This window comes from Myotis yumanensis, unplaced genomic scaffold (assembly GCF_028538775.1).
Source record: "Myotis yumanensis isolate MYYU_CA2020_CCGP unplaced genomic scaffold, mMyoYum1.0.hap1 SCAF_14, whole genome shotgun sequence".
In the NCBI taxonomy this organism is placed as follows: domain Eukaryota; kingdom Metazoa; phylum Chordata; class Mammalia; order Chiroptera; family Vespertilionidae; genus Myotis; species Myotis yumanensis.
This window is the reverse complement of record NW_027223765.1, coordinates 9,266,274-9,287,599: the sequence shown is the minus strand read 5'-3', so window position 1 is coordinate 9,287,599 and position 21,326 is coordinate 9,266,274. Positions and strand designations below refer to the sequence as shown.

Here is a 21,326-nt window from a genome sequence, read left to right as displayed (position 1 = left end):
ACTTGGTATGTGGCCTACAGAATAGAAGAAGAACCCACGGAAGCCAGAGACAAAAGGCCCCTGGGAGGAGGGAAAGGAGCCGGCATCATTCATTTTTACACCCCAACAACTGACCTGAATGCACATGGCACTTACTCCTCCACTCACACCTGACGAAAGGGGCCCTGTGGACCCGCCCTTCAGGTTCTTCTCTTGGCCATTCTGGCCTCCTGCTTTCATTCATTCATTCATTCATTCATTCAACTCAATCGTTCTTCAAAAATTTAACAAAGCATCTCCGTTTGTGGAAAACCCATCCCGAGCTGTCAAGTCCGGTCTCTAAATTACTCACTGGCCCAGAGGCCGTGGGCGGGTTGTGGAACTCAGCAAGTGTGTTTCAGTGTTAGAAATACTGCAGGTGAGGTGCCTGGAGGAGGCGGCAGGCTGCAGCTGAAGCGGGCTTTAAAGTCCCGCCTCCGCCCAAGTCAGGTAGCAGAGGAGAGAGCACAGAGGAGGAAGCCAGGGCCTGGGGCGACCCACAAACATTCTCCTGCAAAATGGGGAACGCAGTGGCCTCCTCCTTCTTCTTCGGGACAGCGAAGGGAAGGCAGCCTGGCTTCCGCCAAGCGCGACCACCACGCCTTTAGACAAAAAGACCTGATCACTCTCGGCCTAGACAGGAAGGACTAGCCCAGGGAAGGTGACGACAAGTCCCAGCCTCCTCGGAGCGACGGGCAGGTGCTGAAGCAGGAAGCGGGGAGGGGAGAGAGGAGGGGACAGGTCGGGCCAGCTGGAGCTCCTGCGGCGCAGGGCGGGGACCCGGGCCAGCCCGCCTGCGCGCAGGTGAGAGAGCCCAGGCGGGGCGGAGCGCAGCGCTGCCCGTGCCAAGCTCCGGCGCCCGCGGCACCGCCTCGAACCCCGGGCCACAGTCGCTTTCCCCGCCGCGGCCGAGGCGCCCCGGAGCCATGGCCGGCCTGAGCTGCGGGGTCACACTCACACTGCTGGGGGTCCTGCTGCTGGGAGCGGCGCGCCCGCCGGGTGGAGCGGGTAAGTGAGGCGCACCCAGCGGCCAAGTATCCGGCGAGCGGGCGCCAGACGGGGAGGGGACGGAGGGGCGGGGAGGGGACGGAGGATCGCCGAGGACCGAGGGGACGGAGCTGGGGCGGGGGCTGAGCGTCGCTGGGTACGGACGGCGCGGACTCCCTGGGGCCGCCAGCCTCCGGAGCGCGCCGCGTCGGGCTCGAGGGCTGTGCCCTCCTGGGTTCGGGGCGATCTGACCCTGACGCCGGCCGCGGCACGTGGGAGTGTCCCCGAGCCGCGAGCCCGCGGTCCAGGGCGTGAGCTCGACGCCGACCGAGAAAGGAAAGATGAGTGCGTGGCAGCCGAACCGAGCCGGGACCTGCCGAGGTGGCGAGCCGCGCGCGCTCCGCTCGGGGTGTTACCTGGATGAGGGGGTGCGCCGGGGCCGGCAGGGCGTGGGGGCACCCTGCCCCCTCCTACCCCCTCGCCTGGACCAGGGAGAGGTGCAAGGGAACAGGGTCTCGGTGCTCGGATACCCTCCGATCACCTTTTCCCCTGTTCGTAGGCTACTTTCTCGTTTCCCTGAAGTTCAGGAACAGTAAGAAAGTGGTAGCGCCCGGGAGAAGGTGGAAGGCCGCGGAGGCTCCGGTTCCCCGCTCCCCACACCCCCTCCCGTCCCCCGGCCACCCCCCCCCCCGTGCCCCTCTCCCACATCCCCACCCCGGTTCCCCCAACCTCCGGTCCTGGTGCAGTGGCCTTGGGCCGCGGCAGGGGGTCCGCAGGGCCGGGCGTTCCAGCTGCGCGCGGTTCCGGTTGGGGGAGGGACCGCCACTTCCGAGCCGCTGGGCCTCCGACCAGGTGCCCCGGGCGCTGGATCTATTAAACCTGTAAAATAACCTGGTTTCTTGGAAGAGCTTGCTTTGAGGCCTTTCCTGAGATGAGCGCAGGTTATGTGTTTTGTGAAAAGCTGACAGGAAGCGACTGGGGTCTTTGATGACCCCCCTTTGCTGCACCGAAGTGGGTGTTTGTATTCGCCCGCAGGTAAACGAGGGTAAATTAAATTCAGGAATAAAACTGAACGGGGGCATTTCGGTAACTGCCGTCCTTGTAAAGTCCGAGACAGGAAAGCTTCCTGGTTCCTTTCTGCCCAGTAGATAGAGCATGCGAAGGCCGCATTCAAAGCATTGTGGGCATCGTCACTGTAATTTAAGACGGAGTTTTCAAGATTTCCTTTGAAGAAAAAAATCAGTTTTAAGAATAAAGAATAATATAAATGTATGAATGCCCCTGAATATACCGATTACAAAGCAAAGGTCAACAACAAAGAATAGTCACTTAGTGAAGGAAAACGTGCGTGAATGTGTGTGTGAGAAAAATGTGTGCCCACCACTTCCTACAACCTTAATGCACACATTAGCCAGTCCTTCTCCTGGGCAGCTGGCAACAGACCATCAGTAAGGAGAGCCAGGTTCCTCCTCCCCCTTCTCCTGCCCCCGCCCCTTCCCCCCTCCCCCTCCTGGGAGCTGCAGGGAAACTGGGAATTGGTGGAGATGTTTGTGGTTGGCTGTGCTAACAGTTGAGAACTCCTCCAGCAAGAATATGGTGTGAATCAAGGCTCCACTGACAATGGCAGTCTGTCCTGAACCCGCTTCTGTTACCGTCTGATCTCCCCCTGGGAGGCCGCCATCTGGGCTCCCATGGAGTCTTCCTTCCAGGAAGTTCTGACTGTGGGAACCTCGTCTCAGGGCTTGGTGTGCAAACCTGAGGACGTGTAGGAACTGTCCCGTTTCACTTTCTCTTTTGTTTTTAAATAAATATTTTTAAATTGATTTTTAGAGAGAGAGGAAGGGAGAGGGATAGAGAGATAGAAACTCAATGAGAGAGAAACATCATTCATTGGCTGCCTCCTGCACGCCCCCCACTGGGGATGGAGCCGGAAACCTGGGCACGTCCCCTAACTGGGAATTGAATCCGTGACTTCTTGGTTCCTGGGTGGCCGCTCAACCGTTGAGCCACGCTGGCCGGGCCCATTTCACATTCTTTAATCCTCTCTGTGCTCTCAGGAGCTGGCCGGGCGAGGCCACATCCCAGACTTAACCGAGGGCTCTGCCTCTGTGGTTGGAGCAGCCGCCTCGTACATCTGCCTTTGCCTGAAAGTGAAGTTGCACTTTCGGTGGAGCTGGAGAGTGAAGGAAAATTGGCTTCTTGGGAGTTTGGTATCCCACCAGCGCCCCCACTTCCAAGGGTGAATGACTGGTTAAGTAGGAGTCGTGGCCTTGTTAAAACTCAACTTAGTGACTTTCCAAGAACTACCCAGATACTAGAGTCTGGGTCAGTGGTTTCATTCCTGCCACCGTGTGCAGACATCAAACGAGGTGTTCCCCACCCTGGGAGTGTGCTCATCATTCTTCTGTTCAAATGCAGGGCTGCTGGCTGTGGCCCTGTAACTGGCAGGCCTAATGCGTTACTTCCCCACCCCCACCCCCAAAGGTTTGCATGACTTGGAGGCATATGCTGCCATTTCATCTGTGATGACTGTACCACGCCCCACCCCTCACTCTTCTAGGGGTTCTTTCAGGCTTCAGGGTGGAGGAAGGAAGTTGAAAACAATGTTTAAAATGTTTATATAATATATAGTTATTGGGAGGTGTGCAGGAGGCAGCTAATCGATGTTTCTCTCTCATCGATGTTTCTAACTCTCTATCTCTCTCCCTTCCTCTCTGTAAAAAATCAATAAAATATATTATAAAAATATATATATATAGTTATTGTAAAAAATTGGCCATAAATATAACCAAAATGGGAAGAAAAAAGTCATGTGTGAGCAAACCACCTGCTCATATTGATCCACAGTCTGTGTGTGTGTGAAACCAAGTATAGGACCATCCCATTATATGGCTTCAACCATCCCCCTATTGTTGGACATGTAGGTTGCTTTTCGTTTTTCCTACTAAAAAATAGAACATGTCCAACAATAGGGAACTGCTTGTGTCAATTTTGATAGGCCCACTCAATGAAAACATATTAAAAATTATATAGCACAGATTCTGTAAAGATAGGAAATGTCATTTTTGTGTCAAGGTTGCAATAGAGGCTAAGCCAGATCATCCCATTTTGATATATCTGAAAATGTGTTTTTGTGGCTGTATTGTTCTGCACATTGTGGACGGTTTTGTCCGGCTGAAATTCTGGAAACGGAATTGCTGGGATGAAGAGTGGAGAGAACATTAGGGCTTTGGCTGCAGGTTTCCACGCTGCAGCGGAGAGCTTATCTTGTCCTGGTGCACATCCGGGCCAGCAGTGAGTGAATGGGTTTCCCACACTCGCCCAGGCTGCCATCCTTGCCTTACTAGCATCTCCCTCTAGGTCAGCAAGCAGGGTCTGGACAGTGTTAGTGGACATTAGAGCATCTCAGGAGCATCCCAGGAGCCGGTACATGGTCCACCCCCGCCTGCGATTTGGATGCGGGAAGGAGGAAGTGTGCAGAGTTTGCTGGTCAGAAGGATCCATGACTGAGGTCAAGGTGGATGGTGAAGTAAGGGATGACACGACCCCTGGTGTGGGAGACCCCTAGCTACAGCTTTCCACTGGGTGATCAAGAAACGTTCACACCCTCTAATTCTCATTCTAAATTATAAAAATTACCCCACAATCAAATTATTTCAAACCACTTCCTATAACCTTGTAATTAGCCCATTATCTTCTCCTGGCAGCATTCTGGACAACCAGGCGAGGAAAGCCAGGTTCCCCCCCTCACCGCTGTACTGTAGCCTTGATGTATTCAGTACATCAGTTTTTTTCAAATTACTATCTACTGCTTGTCAGCGCTAACACGTGTGAGCATCCACTCTGTGCCAGGCACTGAAGACATCAGTTCCGATGGCCAACTATTCACAGGCTCCTTCACCAACAGTGGCTTTGTGGGCAGTAACTTCCTAACCCCCTTTGTTGACACTCAGGCACCTCCACTTCATCCCGACGCTCTATCTGTTGTATTTGCAATGTAAGTCGCAGCTTCTTCGTGTGATTTTGTTTACAATGTTGTGTTGTGTTTGGAGATGTAAACATGTTTCCTAAAGAGACATTGGCCAAAAATAACTTTGGAAGATGAACCATAAGGTCGACAGTGTTTGAGTAATAACAACAAAGCTTTCTCCTGAGAAAAAGTAAGTGGAGGACGTGACCTTGGGTAGATCTGCTCATCATTCAGCTCTCCATCCTCAACCAGGTGCTCTCAGTAACCTCCCTGTATGGAGAGGCACAGAGAGGTGAGTAACTTGCCCAGGGTTACCCAGCTGGCATGTAGTGACGTTGAGGTGGCAGCCCAGGGAGACTGGCACCTGGCACTGTGCCCTTCGCACAGTGGGACTCCTGGAGAAGCATTGGCTAGCTTTAGAGGCAGTGTCTACACGCCAGACATTTTTTTATTTTAAAAAAATATATCAGGTCGACCAAGATGGCGGCGTAGGTAAACACCGGAGACCGCTGCCGCAAACAACCATTTCAAAAATACAACTAAAAGACTGAACGGACATCACCCAGAACCACAGGAAGGCTGGCTGAAGAGAGACTCTACAACTAGAAGGAAAGAGAACAGCAAATCGACGCTCAGAGGCGGCGCAGTGTGGAAAATACAAAGGTACCGAGGTGCGCGCGAAAGCGGGCTGGTGGCTGAGGGCGCGGTTGTCGTTTTCTGTCGGGACTGAGTCTCAGACTCTGGGCTCCAGATCCGGGCGAGTCTCTAGGGACCCAGACTCAAACGGGAGAAGCGGGATTACCCGGCATCAGTTGGAACCTGAGGGCAGCTTTCTCTCCGAGGTTTGCAGCGGCTGCCGGGGTTCTGAGAAGCAGAGCCTCTGGGAACGGGACTGAGCGTGGCCATAACTGCTCCCTCCGCCCGCCCTGTTGATCCCGCCCCGCCCAAAGCCTGCGCACAGCCATTTGCTGATCGCCTCAGGCAAAGGCTGGATTAGCGCCTCCCCAGAAGACAGAGTTTTCCGCACAGCTGATTCCTATAGCCAGCCGGCCTGAGGGTCAAATCCCCCTAGTGTTAACTACAACAATTAAGGCTTGGCTAGAACAAGACTGCGCACAGAGACCACAAGGGGGTGCACCAAGAAAGCATAAAAGATGCGGAGACAAAAAAACATGACAGAAATGGAGGATATGGAGCTAAGAATCGCAATTTTGAGGGCTTGCCATAAATTTGTGCAGAACCTCACGAAAACTAATGAGACCCTCGATGCTACGATAAAGAAATTAGAAAGTAAGCATACACGGACTGAAATAAAGAATATTATACCCAATAGCAGACCAGAGGAGTACAATAATCAAACCAAAGATTCGACAAAAAACACCCAATTGGAAAAGCAAAATGAAAAAAGAATCCGAAAGTGTGAAGATAGTGTAAGGAGCCTCTGGGACAGCTTTAAGCGGTCTAATATCAGAGTCATTGGAGTGCCAGAAGATGAGAGACAGCAAGATATTGAAAACGTATTTCAAGAAATAATGGCAGAAAACTTCCCCCACCTGGTGAAAGAAATGGACTTACAGGTCCAAGAAGCGCAGAGAACCCCAAACAAAAGGAATCCAAAGAGGACCACACCAAGACACATCATCATTAAAATGCCAAGAGCAAAAGACAAAGAGAAAATCTTAAAAGCAGCAAGAGAAAGAGGCTCAATTACCTACAAGGGAATACCCATACGACTGTCAGCTGATTTCTCAACAGAAACTTTGCAGGCCAGAAGGGAATGGCAAGAAATTTTCAAAGTGCTGAATACCAAGAACCTACAACCAAGATTACTTTATCCAGCAAAGCTATCATTCAGAATTGAAGGTCAGATAAAGAGCTTCACAGATAAGGAAAAGCTAAAGGAGTTCATCACCGCCAAACCAGTATTATATGAAATGCTGAAAGGTATCCTTTAAGAAGAGGAAGAAGAAGAAAAAGGTAAAGATACAAATTATGAACAACAAACATGCATCTATCAACAAATGAATCTAAGAATCAAGTGAATAAATAACCTGATGTACAGAATGAACTGGTGATTATAATAGAATCAGGGACATAGAAAGGGAATGGACTGACTATTCTTGGGGGAAAAAGGGGTGTGGGAGATGCGGGAAGTGACTGGACAAAAATCATGCACCTATGGATGAACACAGTGGGTGGGGAGTGAGGGTGGAGGGTGGGGTGGGAGCTGGAAGGAGGGGAGTTATGGGGGGAAAAAAGAGGAACAAATGTAATAATCTGAACAATAAAGATTTAATAAAAAAAAAAAAAAAAAAAAAATATATATCAACATTTACTGAGTGCTGGGATCATATTTTTCCTAGGGATGTGTATGTGTTTGTTTGTTTTAAATATTCAGGCGATTTAAAAACTGTGTTTAGAAAAAGAATTACCTGTCCATGGTAACAAAAATTCAAATCGTACAAAACGGTGTGTGGGGTAAAAGTGTGTCCCCTTCCACTCTGAGCCCAGGCCTCCTCCCAGAGGGAGCGAGCCATGGTTTCTTGTGCGTTGTGTGGGAGCTAGTCCACACATGTTATTGTTTATAAGTACCTCCCTTCTTTATACAAACAATGGAAGCTTAATTATCGCGCACAGTATGCATCCCATATGCTCCTGGATTTTTTTTCACCCCACACCTTGGGTCACTGCTTCCTTTCGCCTTTTCAGTTGGAACTAACCGTAAGCTTTAGGTGAGGGAAACATTTTGAGTTTCCTTTCAAATATTTACTTTGGTTAAGGGATCAGAAGGCCAGGAGCACAATGTATTGAGAAGACTGAGGGCAGGCGTGGGCTCTGGTGGCTCCTCGTGTTGTCACTGATGAGTGATTAGCTCTTGCTCACTTCTTACACTGATGAGTCTAATAGGTAAGGTGTAACCACTTTAAGCTGCTGTGACACACAAACCCAGATGTGTGTGATGACTCAAACACAATAGACGTTTACTTCTTGCTCACGTAAGGCTGCAAACAGGAGATCTCCTCCAAGCAGAGATCTGGGCTCCTTCCACTTTCTGGTTTCACCATCTTCAACATGTGGCTTCCATGTCCATCAACATCTCATTCATTCCGTGTTCCCCTCTGCCTCACTCCAGAACCTGGGGGCTTCACTGCATAGCACATGCCTGTAAGTTTCTACTGTTCCTTTATTTTTTTAAATTTTTTAAATATGTCTTTATTGATTTTAGAGAGAGGAAGTGAGAGGGAGAGAGTGATAGAAGCATCAATGATGAGAGAAAATCATCAATTGGCTGCCACCTGCACATCCCCTATTGGGGATCGAACCCACAACCCAGGCTTGTGCCCTGACTGGGAATCACCTCTTGGTTCATCAGTCGACACTCAACCACTGAGCCACACTGGCCAGGCTCTGCTGGTCTCTTTAAATGTGTGTCCAGGAGGGAGGGGAAGGGGATGTGGATGGGTTTGCAGGAATGCAGCCCCACTCCCCACAGTTTTCAAGGGAGTAACCAGAAAAGGGTGGAGAAGGGTTTGAGAGACAGTGAAAGCAGGAGAGAGAGAGAGAGAGAGAGAGAGAGAGTGTGTGGCATGACTCTAGTCATGTTATCTTGCTATCTTTCTGTCTAGATCTCGCATGAGCTTAGGAAAAAGGCTGGAAGGAGCTAGTTACACTGGGTGTCTGGCCTCATGGTGTGGCTCAGCAGAGGCCTCCTGTGTGAGGAAAGTTTGCAAGTGGCACTAATGACAAGGACTTTGTGTTGTCCTGCATGTTCTCTCATTATAACCACATCACTCCACAACCTCCCAACTCGGTTGGTTTGGTTTTCTCTAAACAGTAATGCTGAATTGGTGATAGAATGCAGCACAAAATCCGAATTTGCTTTTCTGCAAAAAATTTTCTCAGCCTGGAACTGTGGTTGGCAAACTGAGGCTCGCGAGCCACATGCGGCTCTTTGGCCCCTTGAGTGTGGCTCTTCCTAAGCCTTAGGAGTACCCTAATTAAGTTAATAACAATGTGCCTACCTATATAGTTTAAGTTTAAAAAATTTGGCTCAAAAGAAATTTCAATTGTTGTACTGTTGATATTTGGCTCTGTTGACTAATGAGTTTGCCGACCACTGGCCTAGAACAAGCTTTTAAACATTATTTGCAAATCTACCCTGAAACTAATATAATATTGTATGTCAATCGTAATAGAAAAATAATAATAAATTGTTTTCCAATGAGCTTCTACACACACACTTCCTGTTACCAAGGAACTGACCAGACCAGTTTTGTCTAACTTACATGTCATAGCCAATCACATGTGAGAAATGAATGAAACGCCCCATGGGCTTCTGCAGATCACAGCTCCGCTTGAGAGCAGGTGTCATGAACTGACACGGGGCTGGCGATACGATAAGGGGATAAGGGGCTGGTGAGTGCCAGGCCTGGAAACCTGAGCTGGCTCTTCTGTGGAGCGTGGCAGGGCTGGCCTTTAATCCCAAGGCCCGCCGAGAGCTGAACGATTGCCTAACCCGCCTGGAAGTTGCTGACAGTCTTATCAGGCACTTCGACCCTGGGCTAAATCTGTAGGAGAAAGTTCATTTTTCAAATGGTAGCTAGTTCTGGGATCGGCCACCGCCCACCTCAACCCAGTGAGCCCTGGGACTAACACTTCCAGCCTCCGTGGTCTGTGCCTGCTGCTGGGAATGCAATCCCAGTTCCAGCCAGGAACCTGGGTGCTGGGGAAGGCGTGTCCCTCTGGCACTTTGAAGTCCCACTGGCACTTTGAAAGCCGAGATAAGCATCTCCTGCTCTTGCCCTGGGAGCTGGAGAGCAGAAACAGCCCACATGCTGTTAGAGGCCTGGGTGACGATAGCGCATCCAAACCTTGGATGCTATGCAGCCACTTGGAAGAATGGCAGCTTCTCCGAGGACCAATGTGGCTGATCTTATTGACGTCACCCCTCCTGGGGGCTGTCCTGGGCGAGGGAAGCATGAGTCTGTCTGTCCCAGAGATTTCCTCAAGTGTCTAGCCCTCCTCTGCCGTACTGTTTTCCCCTGGTCCACCTGGTTGGCCAGAGGAATCACTTTATCAACCTGGCCCGCGATCACTTGAGAGAGCTTCATTCAAAGACTTATTCTCCTTGTCAGGTTGTGTGGGTGGACACCGCCCCACCCCCCTCTAAGATAGTTGGAAACAGCCCGACTAGGGTGGCTCAGGGGTTGAGTGTTGACCTCTGAACCAGGAGCTCACGGTTCGATTCCTGGTTGGGGCACATGCCTGGGTTATGGGCTCCATCCCTAATAGCGGGCATGCAGGAGGCAGAGGATCAGTGATTCTCTCTCATCATTGATGTTTCTATCTCCCCAAGACCAGTTTCACCCCTCTCAGCTGCCACGTGGCAAAGGCTGAGGTCACAGGCGGCCACCGCCTCTCACGCCCTGGCTGCAGGGGCCGGAGGCTGCAGTGGGTCCAGTTGTCCTTGTCCAGTTGCCCCAAGGACGGAGCTGGGGCTGAGTCAGCTAAGGGCCACCCTCCAGACGAGGTAAAGGCAGCGTGCAGATTGCTGCCGACGCAGCGGGAGTAAAGGGGGTGGAGGGGGTGGTGATGTCCGAGAGTTTGACCAGGACCTGTCATGCATGAGGAAGAATTCAAGTGGGGGTCCCGAGGGGCAAGACTGCAGACTAAGGGAGGGGCCCGTGCTAGGTAGAGAGCCTTGTTTGGACGACTAGCCTCCATTCTCCCTACGGAACATTTTCATTGATCACAGGAGCGTCTGTTCTGGGGTGAAGGGCAGGGGGGAAGTACAGAGTGGGTGTTAGGAAGAGAAAACACCACGCTTCTCTCCGTGTTGGTGGTATGTGTTGGTAGTGTTGAGTGCCGCGGGCTGAAACAAGTCTCTCTGGCATAAGCCCCTCCCTCGCAGGGGTAGGAGTGCATACTGTGGGCAGGGTCACGTGGGTGGCTGTCCCAGCCCATGCTCTCTGCCTTACCCATGTGCTCTCATTGCAGTACTTGTAGGAGCCCTGCACAGTTCATGTATCTGACCAAATGTTATAGAGGAGACACCTGTGGTTTAGAGAGGTCAGGTGCTTGTCCAAGGTGGCCCAGCGAATGACCGAAGTCACTGTTTAAGAAGCAGGGAGTGGCACCCCCAGCCGATTGAGTGATGGAAGTCAGTAGTCAGATGGCCCCAGAACAGGCCTCTGTCTTCATAGAACCTTCTCTCCGGTGCCACCTCCCCGCTCCCTTATGCATGGATTTTCAAAGCCAAAGCTGAACTCAAGTCCAAGGTGGGTGTCTTCATAGTGACCATTTTCCTGCCCCCCTCCCGACCTTTGACCCGCTCACACTATCCTTTGAGGGATAATGAATAATATAAGGAAGACATTGGCTGTTGTCAACTACTTGGGAAAGCCCATTTTAGACTAAACGTACATTGGGTTTAGCCAGCTCACGGCTTCTGTGCAGACAAGTAAGAACGTTTTCTCTCCTATTGACCCTGACCGCCAAAGAATGCAGTCCTGTCTCAACGTTCCCCGGTAGCTGTGCGTGCCTGTCCCCAAGGCGGACCGTGCATCCGTCGCCAAGGGCGCAAAGGGAAGGTCCCGGGTGCCAGCAGCCAGCAGGCCATGACGATCTTCAGAACCTGCTAATTGTTCATAACCTTTTGCCATCTTTTGAGTTTTCGAGTTACTGTCATCATTTTGATTATTATGTTTAGGTATAAATTTGAGTCTGTGTAGTTTTGCTCCATTTGGGGTTGTTATTCAATGATTAGCAATTAATTCTCAGGTCTAAAAGCGGAGCACACCTACTTATGCTACGTGAAATAAGCAAGACACGAAAGGACAAATACGGAATGATTGCTCTTACGTGAGGCTCCTGGAGGCGTCAGATTCATGGTGGCCAGGGGCTGGGGTCGGGGAACGGGAAGCTACTTTTTCCTGGGGACAGAGCTTCCGTTTGGGAAGATGAAAAATTTCTGGAGATGGATGGTGGTGATGGTTGTACAACAGTGTGAATGTACTCAGTGAACCTCTGTGGTCCTCTTCGAAGCCATCCCTCCAACCAGCGCAGTTCGGTGCGATATGGATTTCAAGTCGGTGTCTTGGTTTGGCCACAGCCCCAAAGAGAGAGGTGTTCATATATTACCACGTTATACAAGTCGATGTGTCCATTTGCTGCAGGCGGGCCCCCAGCCGAGTGGTGGGTCTCTGACCCGCGTGTGTGGGTGATCATAGCAGGGAAGTTACCCGCTGAGGGCATGGGTGGTTCCCAGCAAACCCTTCACCGCTTCAGAAAAATATTCGGAGCACAGCCCTGCAGACAGGTGATCGCCAGTGTGCCCTGTGGACGAGCGCTCGGTTACTTTAGAAAATAAAGAACTTGCATCATCGCCTGTACCTTTCATTCCTAAATAGTTTGGGGATTAAGGGTAGGGAGTGAATGGGTGGCCATAACAGTCCCCTGTTCCGACAAGTCAGGTCGACCAGGAGATCCTTTTAAAGTTGCTCTTTGAACTTTATTTTACTGTCCTCTGGGATCGCTCTAGAGCTGTGGGAGTAGTAACATAGGATTTTAAAGGAAACTGGGCTGCTCACCCCAATTCAAGGAAGAGGAGATTCGGTAGATGGGGATGTGGGGAGTTCTCCGAAACTTAGGTCAGATTTGGTCCGTGCGACGTGAGCCCCGCCTTCTGTAGGATGCTGTTCTGCCAAGAGATGGCACTAACCCTTACACCCAGTGCTTTGTGCCACCAACTCGGCCACCTGCCTCCCATGACCACAGCTAACGTGCCAGTTTCTCTTTCTCAGTTCCCTGCACTGAGTGAGACACTGCCAAAAATATGCACGAAAGAAGAACCGCGCCCCAAACATTTCAAATTCCAGGGAGCTTTATGTTAAAATTCAAAGTACACTTTCCAGTTATTTTGAAATGAGGGGTTTGTCTTAATGTAGTTTGCCCGGCTAACCATTTAAAACGAACATCTGTCCCTTTGGATCCCTTGGCGATCTCCCGGAGAGCCAGCTGCTGAGAAATGTTTTATTCTGGCTTGATTGACTTTGTTGATGGGAACAAACCATTCTCACCCCAAAATTCCTGGCTGTGTGTGGAGTTCCTTGGGCAGGGCCGGCTCTGCTGAATAGTCACGGACCAGGTGCTGGGCTCTAGCGTCAGGCTGCTCGGGCACAGAGCCTGGCCCTGCCTTTATGAATCATTGAGGCCTGGGCAAGTTACTTAGCCTCAGTGTCTTCTTCTGTGAAATGGGGATTAATATTAATGTTACTATTGATATCTGTGGGGATTTAGAAATACTCACCCAATACCTGCACATATAAAGCACTCATTTCGTGTGCATTGTCGTTAGTATGTAGGCAGGCCTGGTGTCTCGATTTCAAAGGCTCCTCACCCAAGAGAGACCCCTGAGTTCTTGAGACAGCAACTTGAGTTGTGGTTCTTTTGTGGATGCGGGAAATGGACTACTTCCAGGCGGGCAGATGGGCCGGCCTCCTGCCGTTGGTCAGACGTTCACTTCCACTTACCAGTCTGTGAAGAGACCTGGCCAACTCAATGCGAAGTGGACTGAGGGTGGCTAAACCACTGCCCAGGTCCCCTGGATTGTAAGACTCCGCATTGGGTGGTGTAACAGTCCGGCACCCCCCTCCCCACAGCAGGTCCCATTAAATAGGTGATGGTGGTGGTGCTGCCCAGGCCCTGATGTCAGCCCACAACTCCGTGCACTCCCTTCCCGTCCGCTGGTTGATTGGAGCAACCTCAGCAGCTTCCATGAGGGCCGCTCAGTGTGGTTCCCTGGGGAGTGGAGAGGGCAGGGTGCTCAAGTCAGACCTGAATATCCCAGCTGCCTCCTGAGCTCAGCAAATGGGAAGTGAGGTCACTTCTGTGAGCCTCCAAGAGTTGCTAATGTCACACGAGTCACCGAGTCACTGCACATAGACAGGCCTTACTAGCCAGTGAGCAGGGTCAGGGCTGGGGAGGTGGACGATTTAAGGAGGCACCCAAACTTGCACAACCCAGACAGTGAGTGCCTCCTTAAAGCTTGCGGGGGGGCGGGGGGGGGGGCGGGGGGCGGGGGGCTTATCTGCCTCTCTGTCCGCCCCACCCAGCCAACCAGCCAGGACCCAGCCAGCCAGGACTGGGGCTTTAGGCTGAGAGCCAAGCTGCTGCTACAGTTGTTTCCCTGCTTCACACCCTGGAATGCTGCCCACCACCAGTGTCAGTGGTTGTAACAGGCTCTCATTCATAATGTCAACAGCAATCACGCTGACCCACCTCCCACCCCACAGCAGCACTCTGAAACCCGGGGCGAGGGAGCCAGACCCAGACCCTTCGCTGTGCTCTCCCCCCTCCCACCCCTGGCAACGGGGGCATGGGGGAGGGGGCTCGGGCTGTCCCCAGTGCGCCCTAGGCGAGTGGAGGAGGGGTTGCAGGCGCCATGTGGGGGAGTGAAGCAAGGGGAGTGAAGCAAGCGCATGGGGTTGGTGGTGTTGGCCAGCCATGGCGATTGGCTCCTGACAATTCCTTTGTTATTCCCAGTTGCTGATAAGGATATTGAGGCTAGAGAAGCTAAGGAACTTGCCCAAGGGGACACAGCTGGTATGTGGTCCAACCAGGAATTGACCCCAGGCCGTCAGAGTCTAAAATCCAAACTCTTAACCACTCCCCGAGGCTGCTGAGATATGCTGGTCCCACTGGGTGAAGCCCAACAGCCAAGCCTCTCCATAGCCTGGCCCTGCCTCTGTTTCCAGCCACCTCTACCCACATTTTCCTTGACTTCCGGCCCAAACAAACTCCCTGGAGGGGCTCCCAGGAAGCCATGTTCTTCATACCCCTGTGCCTTTTTAAAATATATATATTTTTTATTGATCGAGCCTGCAACCTGGGCATATGCCCTGACTGGGAATCGGACCATGACCTCCTCCTGTTTCATAGGTCGACTGAGCCCCGCACGGTCGGGCCATACCCCTGTGTCTTTGCATCTGCTCTTCCCTTCGCCTATCTTTCCTGACACCCATCTCATGATCCCTGGCTGACAAACTCCTATTCATTTTCCAAAATCCATCTTAAGTGATGCCTCCTCTGTGGAGCCTTCCTTGACCACCGTCCCCAGAGTGTTAATAGCTGACCCTCACTGCCTTCAGAGAACCTTGATCCTCCTTGGTGCCTTCAAGTTGCTCTCAGGCGGGTCTGGTGGGACAGAGGGACAAGCAAACAAACGTTCAACTGACATGGTTCAACTGACATGAAGTCGGCAGTTGCTCCTGCAGGGGGTAAAGGCAGGAGAAATTATGTCAATGGCCTAAGGGTGGATCACTGCCCCTTCTGTTGGGCTGTTGGTGTCACTTCCTGGGGCTCCCAGGGTGTGAGCACCCCATGCTTGAAGGGAACATCCACAGTTTAGCCATTTTCCCCGGTGCTCAGTCCGAGAAGCAGAGATCTGCTCCACGGATGGGCCAGCCCAGCCGCAGCTGGTGAACTTGTAGAGAGGGATGTTGGTCTGCAATGCGTCATCCATCTTCCCAAGAGAAGTCAGGGCTGTGTGGGCCAAAATGAATTTCCCGGGAGGCATCTGACTTCCGTGCAGGCTGTGACTGATCTGCCGGGCTGATTCACGATTATGCTGCGTCTACCTCCCGCACCTTCCCGGGCACTCCTGCAGGGCAGCGTGTGCCTTAGTGTGCCTCTGTCTCCTGCTGCCTGGGCTGGTTCCCGTCCCTGGCGGACAGCTGCTCGGCTCACCTTCATTGGACAGAGGGGATGAGACCCGAGCCTCCCAGGAAAGCACACCCAGGTCTGAAGCAGCTGGTTCGGCCCCATCGAAGACATTTTTTTTTTTAATATTTTTATTGATTTTTTACAGAGAGGAAGGGAGAGGGATAGAGAGTTAGAAACATCGATCAGCTGCCTCCTGCACACTCCCTACTGGGGATGTGCCCGCAACCAAGGTACATGCCCTTGACCGGAATCGAACCTGGGACCTTTCAGTCCGCAGGCCGACGCTCTATCCACTGAGCCAAACCGATTTGGCGGCCCATCGAAGAAATTTTAAACCACACTTGTTAGCCTTTTAAGCTGCATTTAACAAGTCTGGGAGCAGATAACTTCCCTGGGGTTTGTCTGGTGGGATCCTCTTTCTTATATTTGTTCCCCTTGCAAAGAAATAGAGTGGCAGGGAGGAGAAATAACGGGGCGTTTGTATAATATCCTGTGGTACAGGGATGAATGAATGGTGATTAATGAGTGGTGGATGAAAGTGATTGGAAATTCCCCCAGAAAAGCTGCTGGGGAGGCAGACGCCAGCGAGGGTGTCCTAATAAGGGGAGGTCGGGAGGGAGGCAGGAGAGGGAAGAGCTGTGACTCATGGGCCCAGTGAGGCGCTTGCTCATGTCCCAGATGCTCTGAGCGCTGCTGCCGTGAGGTGCCGCTGAGATTTCTTTCAGCCGCTGAGACCTCAGAACCACCCCAGAATGGAGCTTTGGCTGGGTTTCTGGGAACCTGGGAAATAGATCTTCTGAAATAGTATAGCAATGAAATGCCACGTTCCCGGGGAAACCAAAGAAAGAGGTTGAAGAAGAGGATTCCCATGGGTTTGTTTTGTATTTAACATGTTTTTATTGATTTCAGAGAAGAAGGGAAAGGGAGAGAGATAGAAATATCAATGATGAGAGAGAATCATCCATGGGCTGCCTCCTGCATGCCCCACACTGGGGATCGAGCCCGCAACCTGGGCATGTGCCCTGACGGGAAATCGAACCTCGACCTCCTGGTTCGTAGGTCAACGCTCAACCACTGAGCTACGTCAGCCGGGCGCCCGTCTGTTTTCTTTAAGTGACAGTGCACTCATCAAGCACTCAGATGCACTGGCCCGACTGGGGGGGGTGGGGTTGGGGGTGCTGACCATCCCTTTGCTGCAGAACATGGTGGGACAGAGGCAGCGGCCGCAGCCCTGTGAGCCCCTGGGTTCCCACCATGGGACCCACTTCTGGACAATCGTCCCTTCGTGTGGGCCGTCGGGCTCATTGGCCACCCAGAGCCCACAGTCAGGACCCAAGTCAGGGAAGGGGTGGCGGCTACCAAGGAGAAAGTGGCTCTTCCCGGTTCATCCGAAAAGACTTGAAGGTCGACAGAGCAAAGGGAATGGGAAAGAGACTGTGCCTGGTCAGAATCCGGGCCCCGTCCTCACCGGGGTGCACGCCTCTGTTTAATAACCAGCGCCCCTCTCTGGCCTGGTCCTGTGTGTTCAGGTCATTGGCTGAACCCCAGCCTGAGGTATTAGCATTATTTTGCTCTGATTGCCAAATTTGCTGACATAATACGTTTATATCTAATTTCTGTGCAAGTTTTCCTCCCCTCCAGTACTGCATGAATGTATGTATGTATGTACCTCTGACGCCGTGTGTACATGGATATACTGGGCCTATGAAGCTCCCAGGGCAGGAGACGGCAGCTCTTTGCAGATAAACATGTCCCTCTACAAACAGTTTCTGGGTGTGGACTTTGGTCTGAAGTCATATTGAGAAGAAACGTGGCAGTTTCTCCGGTTAATTGCTATTGATACAGACGGGGTATCTGAAAACGTACACTCCGAGCCATGTAGGCCGGGGTTCACTATTTTTGATTTTTAGAAAAATGAATAATTCAAACCAGAGACACGTGTCAGTGTCCAGCCCACAAGGGCCCAGTTCTTTCCCACTGGTGAGGAGAGCAGTCATTTTACATCCTCCCCTCTAGGCCCTGAGTCTGGGCGGGGGAGGGGGGAATGTTGGGGGGTTTGAGGGCGGGGGCAGGAAAGGACAAGGAACAAAGATGTCAAAGAGGGCGTCCTCCCTAGACCCCTGAGGGGAGACAGCAGGTCTGCAGACCTGAATGGTCCTGCTCACTCCCTTTCTCTTCCTTCAGAAGCTTTTGTGCTCGGTCTGCCCCGTACAACCAACATCACAATCCTTATAAAGCGGGAGCCCCTACCTCTGGGAGCGAAGCCCTGTCACCTGCTCATGTCTGGAAAACTCTTGACCACGCTGCTCGTCAAACCCGGAGACAGAAAGGAGTTTCGCTTTACCTGCCAGGATCCAGAGACTCACTTTGTCATTGAGGTCGAGAGGAATATTGGTAAGTACACACTCGGGGACTGCTGCCTACCTAGCCAGCCCCTGGTGCTGGGGAGCTGAGGTCTGTTTTGAAACTGCACTTCATTCAGTCCTATACGTGCCTGGTACGGGTTAAGTTCTTTAATCCCCCAAGTGGCCCTCGGAGAAGTTCACAAAGGGACTTGCCTGAGATGGCACAGCCAGTGAGCAGCAGCAAGACCAGAGCCCAGGCTCTCGGGCTCCAGAGTCCTGGCCTGTGACCACTGAGCCACACTGTCGCTGAACAGAGCTGTGGGTCTTCGGGCCTGGGATGATCAGTCGGATGTGCTAAAAATACTGACTTGGCTGATGATGGGTGCGAGTCAAGGGATTGGAGGACGAGAGAGACGGAAGGTTGAGGCGGTGGGTAGAGAAATGGGTCCACAAGGCTCAAGGGCAAAGGTAGCAGCTGTGGAGGCTGAGGGAGCTGGGTTTCATGGGACTTCATCTAAGTTGCTTAACTCCTTTTTGACTTCGTTTTCTAGTCTATAAAATAAGAGTCCTTTACCAACCAAGTGGGTTGTTATGAAGATGAAATAAAATAATGGCTTGAGAGAGTGTGTGATACTCAAGAATGCAACAAACTATAGGTATTTGGTATTGTTATTACTCAGAACTTGAGCTTGGGGTAGGAGATTGACACAAATAACAATCAGGCAAGAAAAACAACAATAAGTGTGTCATTTCCCCATCGTTTTAAGGTGGGTATTCACAACACTAACAACACTATTTGTGATCTCAAAGCCTACTCAGAACATTTCTTTGCCTTTCACGGAAAATAAGTGAATTGGGCAATAGATCATGAAGGGGGGGAAAATGATGAAATAAACCTTAGGAAGAAGGCAGTCAGAAAAAAAAAAAAGGAGAAATTAAAGTCCTTAAAAGCAGTTTTAAAGTTACGTTTGATAACTCAAAATCAAGACCTGATTTTCAATAAAGACCAATTACGTAGACAAATCTCTGCCCGGTCTCCTAAAAAGGAAAGGAAAGAGAAAATACAAATACACAGCATCAAAAGTGTGAATGTGGATTAATGACATATACAAAGGCGATTTCTAAAATTGTAAGAGACAATGTGCAACATTGTGATATTCAGTGTGAAACTCTGAATGGACATGGTGATTTTCAGGAAAAACTTAATGGGCTCATAAAAACGGTAGGAAACTGGAATAAATAAATAGCAATGGAGGAGATGGGGTTTGGCTTAGTTAGAGATAATTTCAGCCCTAGCCGGTTTGGCTCAGTGGATAGAGTGTTGGCCCACGGAATAAAGGGTCCACGGTTCGATTCTGGTCAAGGGCACGTACCTTGGTTGCAGGCTTGACCCTAATCGGATCACGTGCAGGAGGCAATCAGTCGATGTGTCTCTCTTACATCGACGCTTCTCTCACTGTGTCTCTCCCCCTCCCTTCCACTACTACCTCTAAAAAATCAATGGAAAAGTATCCTTGGGTGAGGATTAACAACAACAACAAAAGAGAGATGGTTTCATTAAGGATCTTCTAACACTGTAAGGAGCAGGTAATTTCTGGTATTTAAGCCATTCTAGAGAAAGGTAGGCAAGCTCGTTCTGTAAACATCCAAGGCCCCGTGGGCCAGATGGTCTCTGTCACATCACAACTGCTCAGCTGCGCTATCTCAGCATAAAGTCACCCGTAGAGCCCTAGCCAGTTTGGCTCAGTGGATAGAGCCTCGGCCTGTGGACTGAAGGGTCCGGGGTTCCATTCTGGTCAAGGGCACATGCCCGGGTCGCAGGGCTCGATCCCCAGTAGAGGGTGTGCAGGAGGCAGCCGATAAATGATTCTCTCCCATCATTGATGTTTCTCTTTCTCCCTCCCTCTCCCTTCCTCTCTGAAATCAATTTATATATATATATATATATATATATATATATATATATATATATATATTTAATCAGCCATAGATAATAGATGAACACTTAGGCGGGGAACATTCCAGTGAAACTTTATTTACAGTAACAGGTGTTCGGCTGGATTGACCTCATGGGCTGTAGTTGGCCGACTCCCATTCTGAGCATAGAAAGAGAAGTTTCATACTCATTTCATAAACCCTTACAACCCTGATGTCAACATCTACCAAGAGCATAAAAAGAGAAAACCATCAACCAGTCTGTTATGACTGTACATGCAAAAAAAAAATCTTAGATAAAATATAAAACATGTATTAAAAGAATAAAGCAACAAGAGTAGGGAAGGGTTCGCTGGAAGACTAGGGTAGTTCACCATTAGCAAGTCGGCTAATGGAATGCTTTACTCTGTTAGATGAGAAAAAAAACTGTACGTGATCAGCTTGAGAGATTGTTTTTCACACAACATTCTCAGTCAACCAGACATAGAAGGGTGTTTGCTTAATCCAATGAAGTGTTTCTTTCAGAACCTGGGAGCAAATATCATATGCAACAGTCATTGCCCGTAACCTGGGAAACAACATAAGAGTTCCCACTAAGCATGCTGTTGGTCACTGTTATTCAAAGTTCTAGTTAAAAATTTAGGGATCATCTTAATAAATACGTAGGATACCTAGGAAGCAAAATATGTAAAATTTTACCGAGAGACAAAAGAGAAGACACAAATACATGGAGAGGTGTACTGTATTCCTTAAAAATCTCAGTACTTTGTAACTGTCAGTTCTCCTCCAAATCAATTGACCAGTTTAAGTCGATTACAATTAACATGTCAGAGAAGCTTTCACAGAGCTGAGGAGAATATTGATATGCTTAAGGGTTCCCTGGAGCCCTGGCCGGTGTGGCTCAGTTGGTTGGGGTAGTCCCGTCTGGTTATTGTGACCACTCTTCCCTGTGTGTCCATCCTCAAAGCCGAAGCTCTTAGCAACCAATTGACAAGTGCTTACATGACCTGACTCTCCCAGTGTCCTGTGGCCGGTACAGAGTTGTGGCTGAGAGATGGAGCTTTGTGGCTCCGGGTTCTTGGTATAGAATTAAATCACAATCTCTCAGGTGGTCCAGGCATATGCATTTTTTAATATATATTTTTTATTGATTTCTGAGAGAAAGGGAGAGGGAGAGAGAGACAGAAACATCAGTGATGAGAGAGAATCATTGGTTGGCTGCCTCCTGCATGCCCGCTACTGGAGATCGAGCCATCAGTCCGCAGGCCAAGGCTCTATCCACCGAGCCAAACTGGCTAGAGCAGGCATGTGTTCTTTTAACAAATATTTTCCATTGACTTTTTTTTTGA

General features: G+C 50.5%; 1 protein-coding gene across 2 annotated transcripts in view; it reads left to right on the top strand.

Annotated features, from left to right (window-relative positions):
• The first annotated feature begins 846 nt into the window (after nt 1-846).
• Nucleotides 847-21,326, top strand: part of CDCP1 (CUB domain containing protein 1) — a 37,301-nt gene continuing 16,821 nt past the window's right edge. The window contains exons 1-2 of one of the 2 annotated variants that reach the window (XM_070391663.1): nt 847-1,026; nt 17,885-18,091. In XM_070391663.1, coding sequence (XP_070247764.1) covers nt 945-1,026; nt 17,885-18,091 — 289 coding nt within the window. In that variant the 5' untranslated portion in view covers nt 847-944. Of the gene's footprint in view, nt 1,027-17,881; nt 18,092-21,326 lie in introns of both variants that reach the window. The other variant, XM_070391662.1, reaches the window with a different exon arrangement.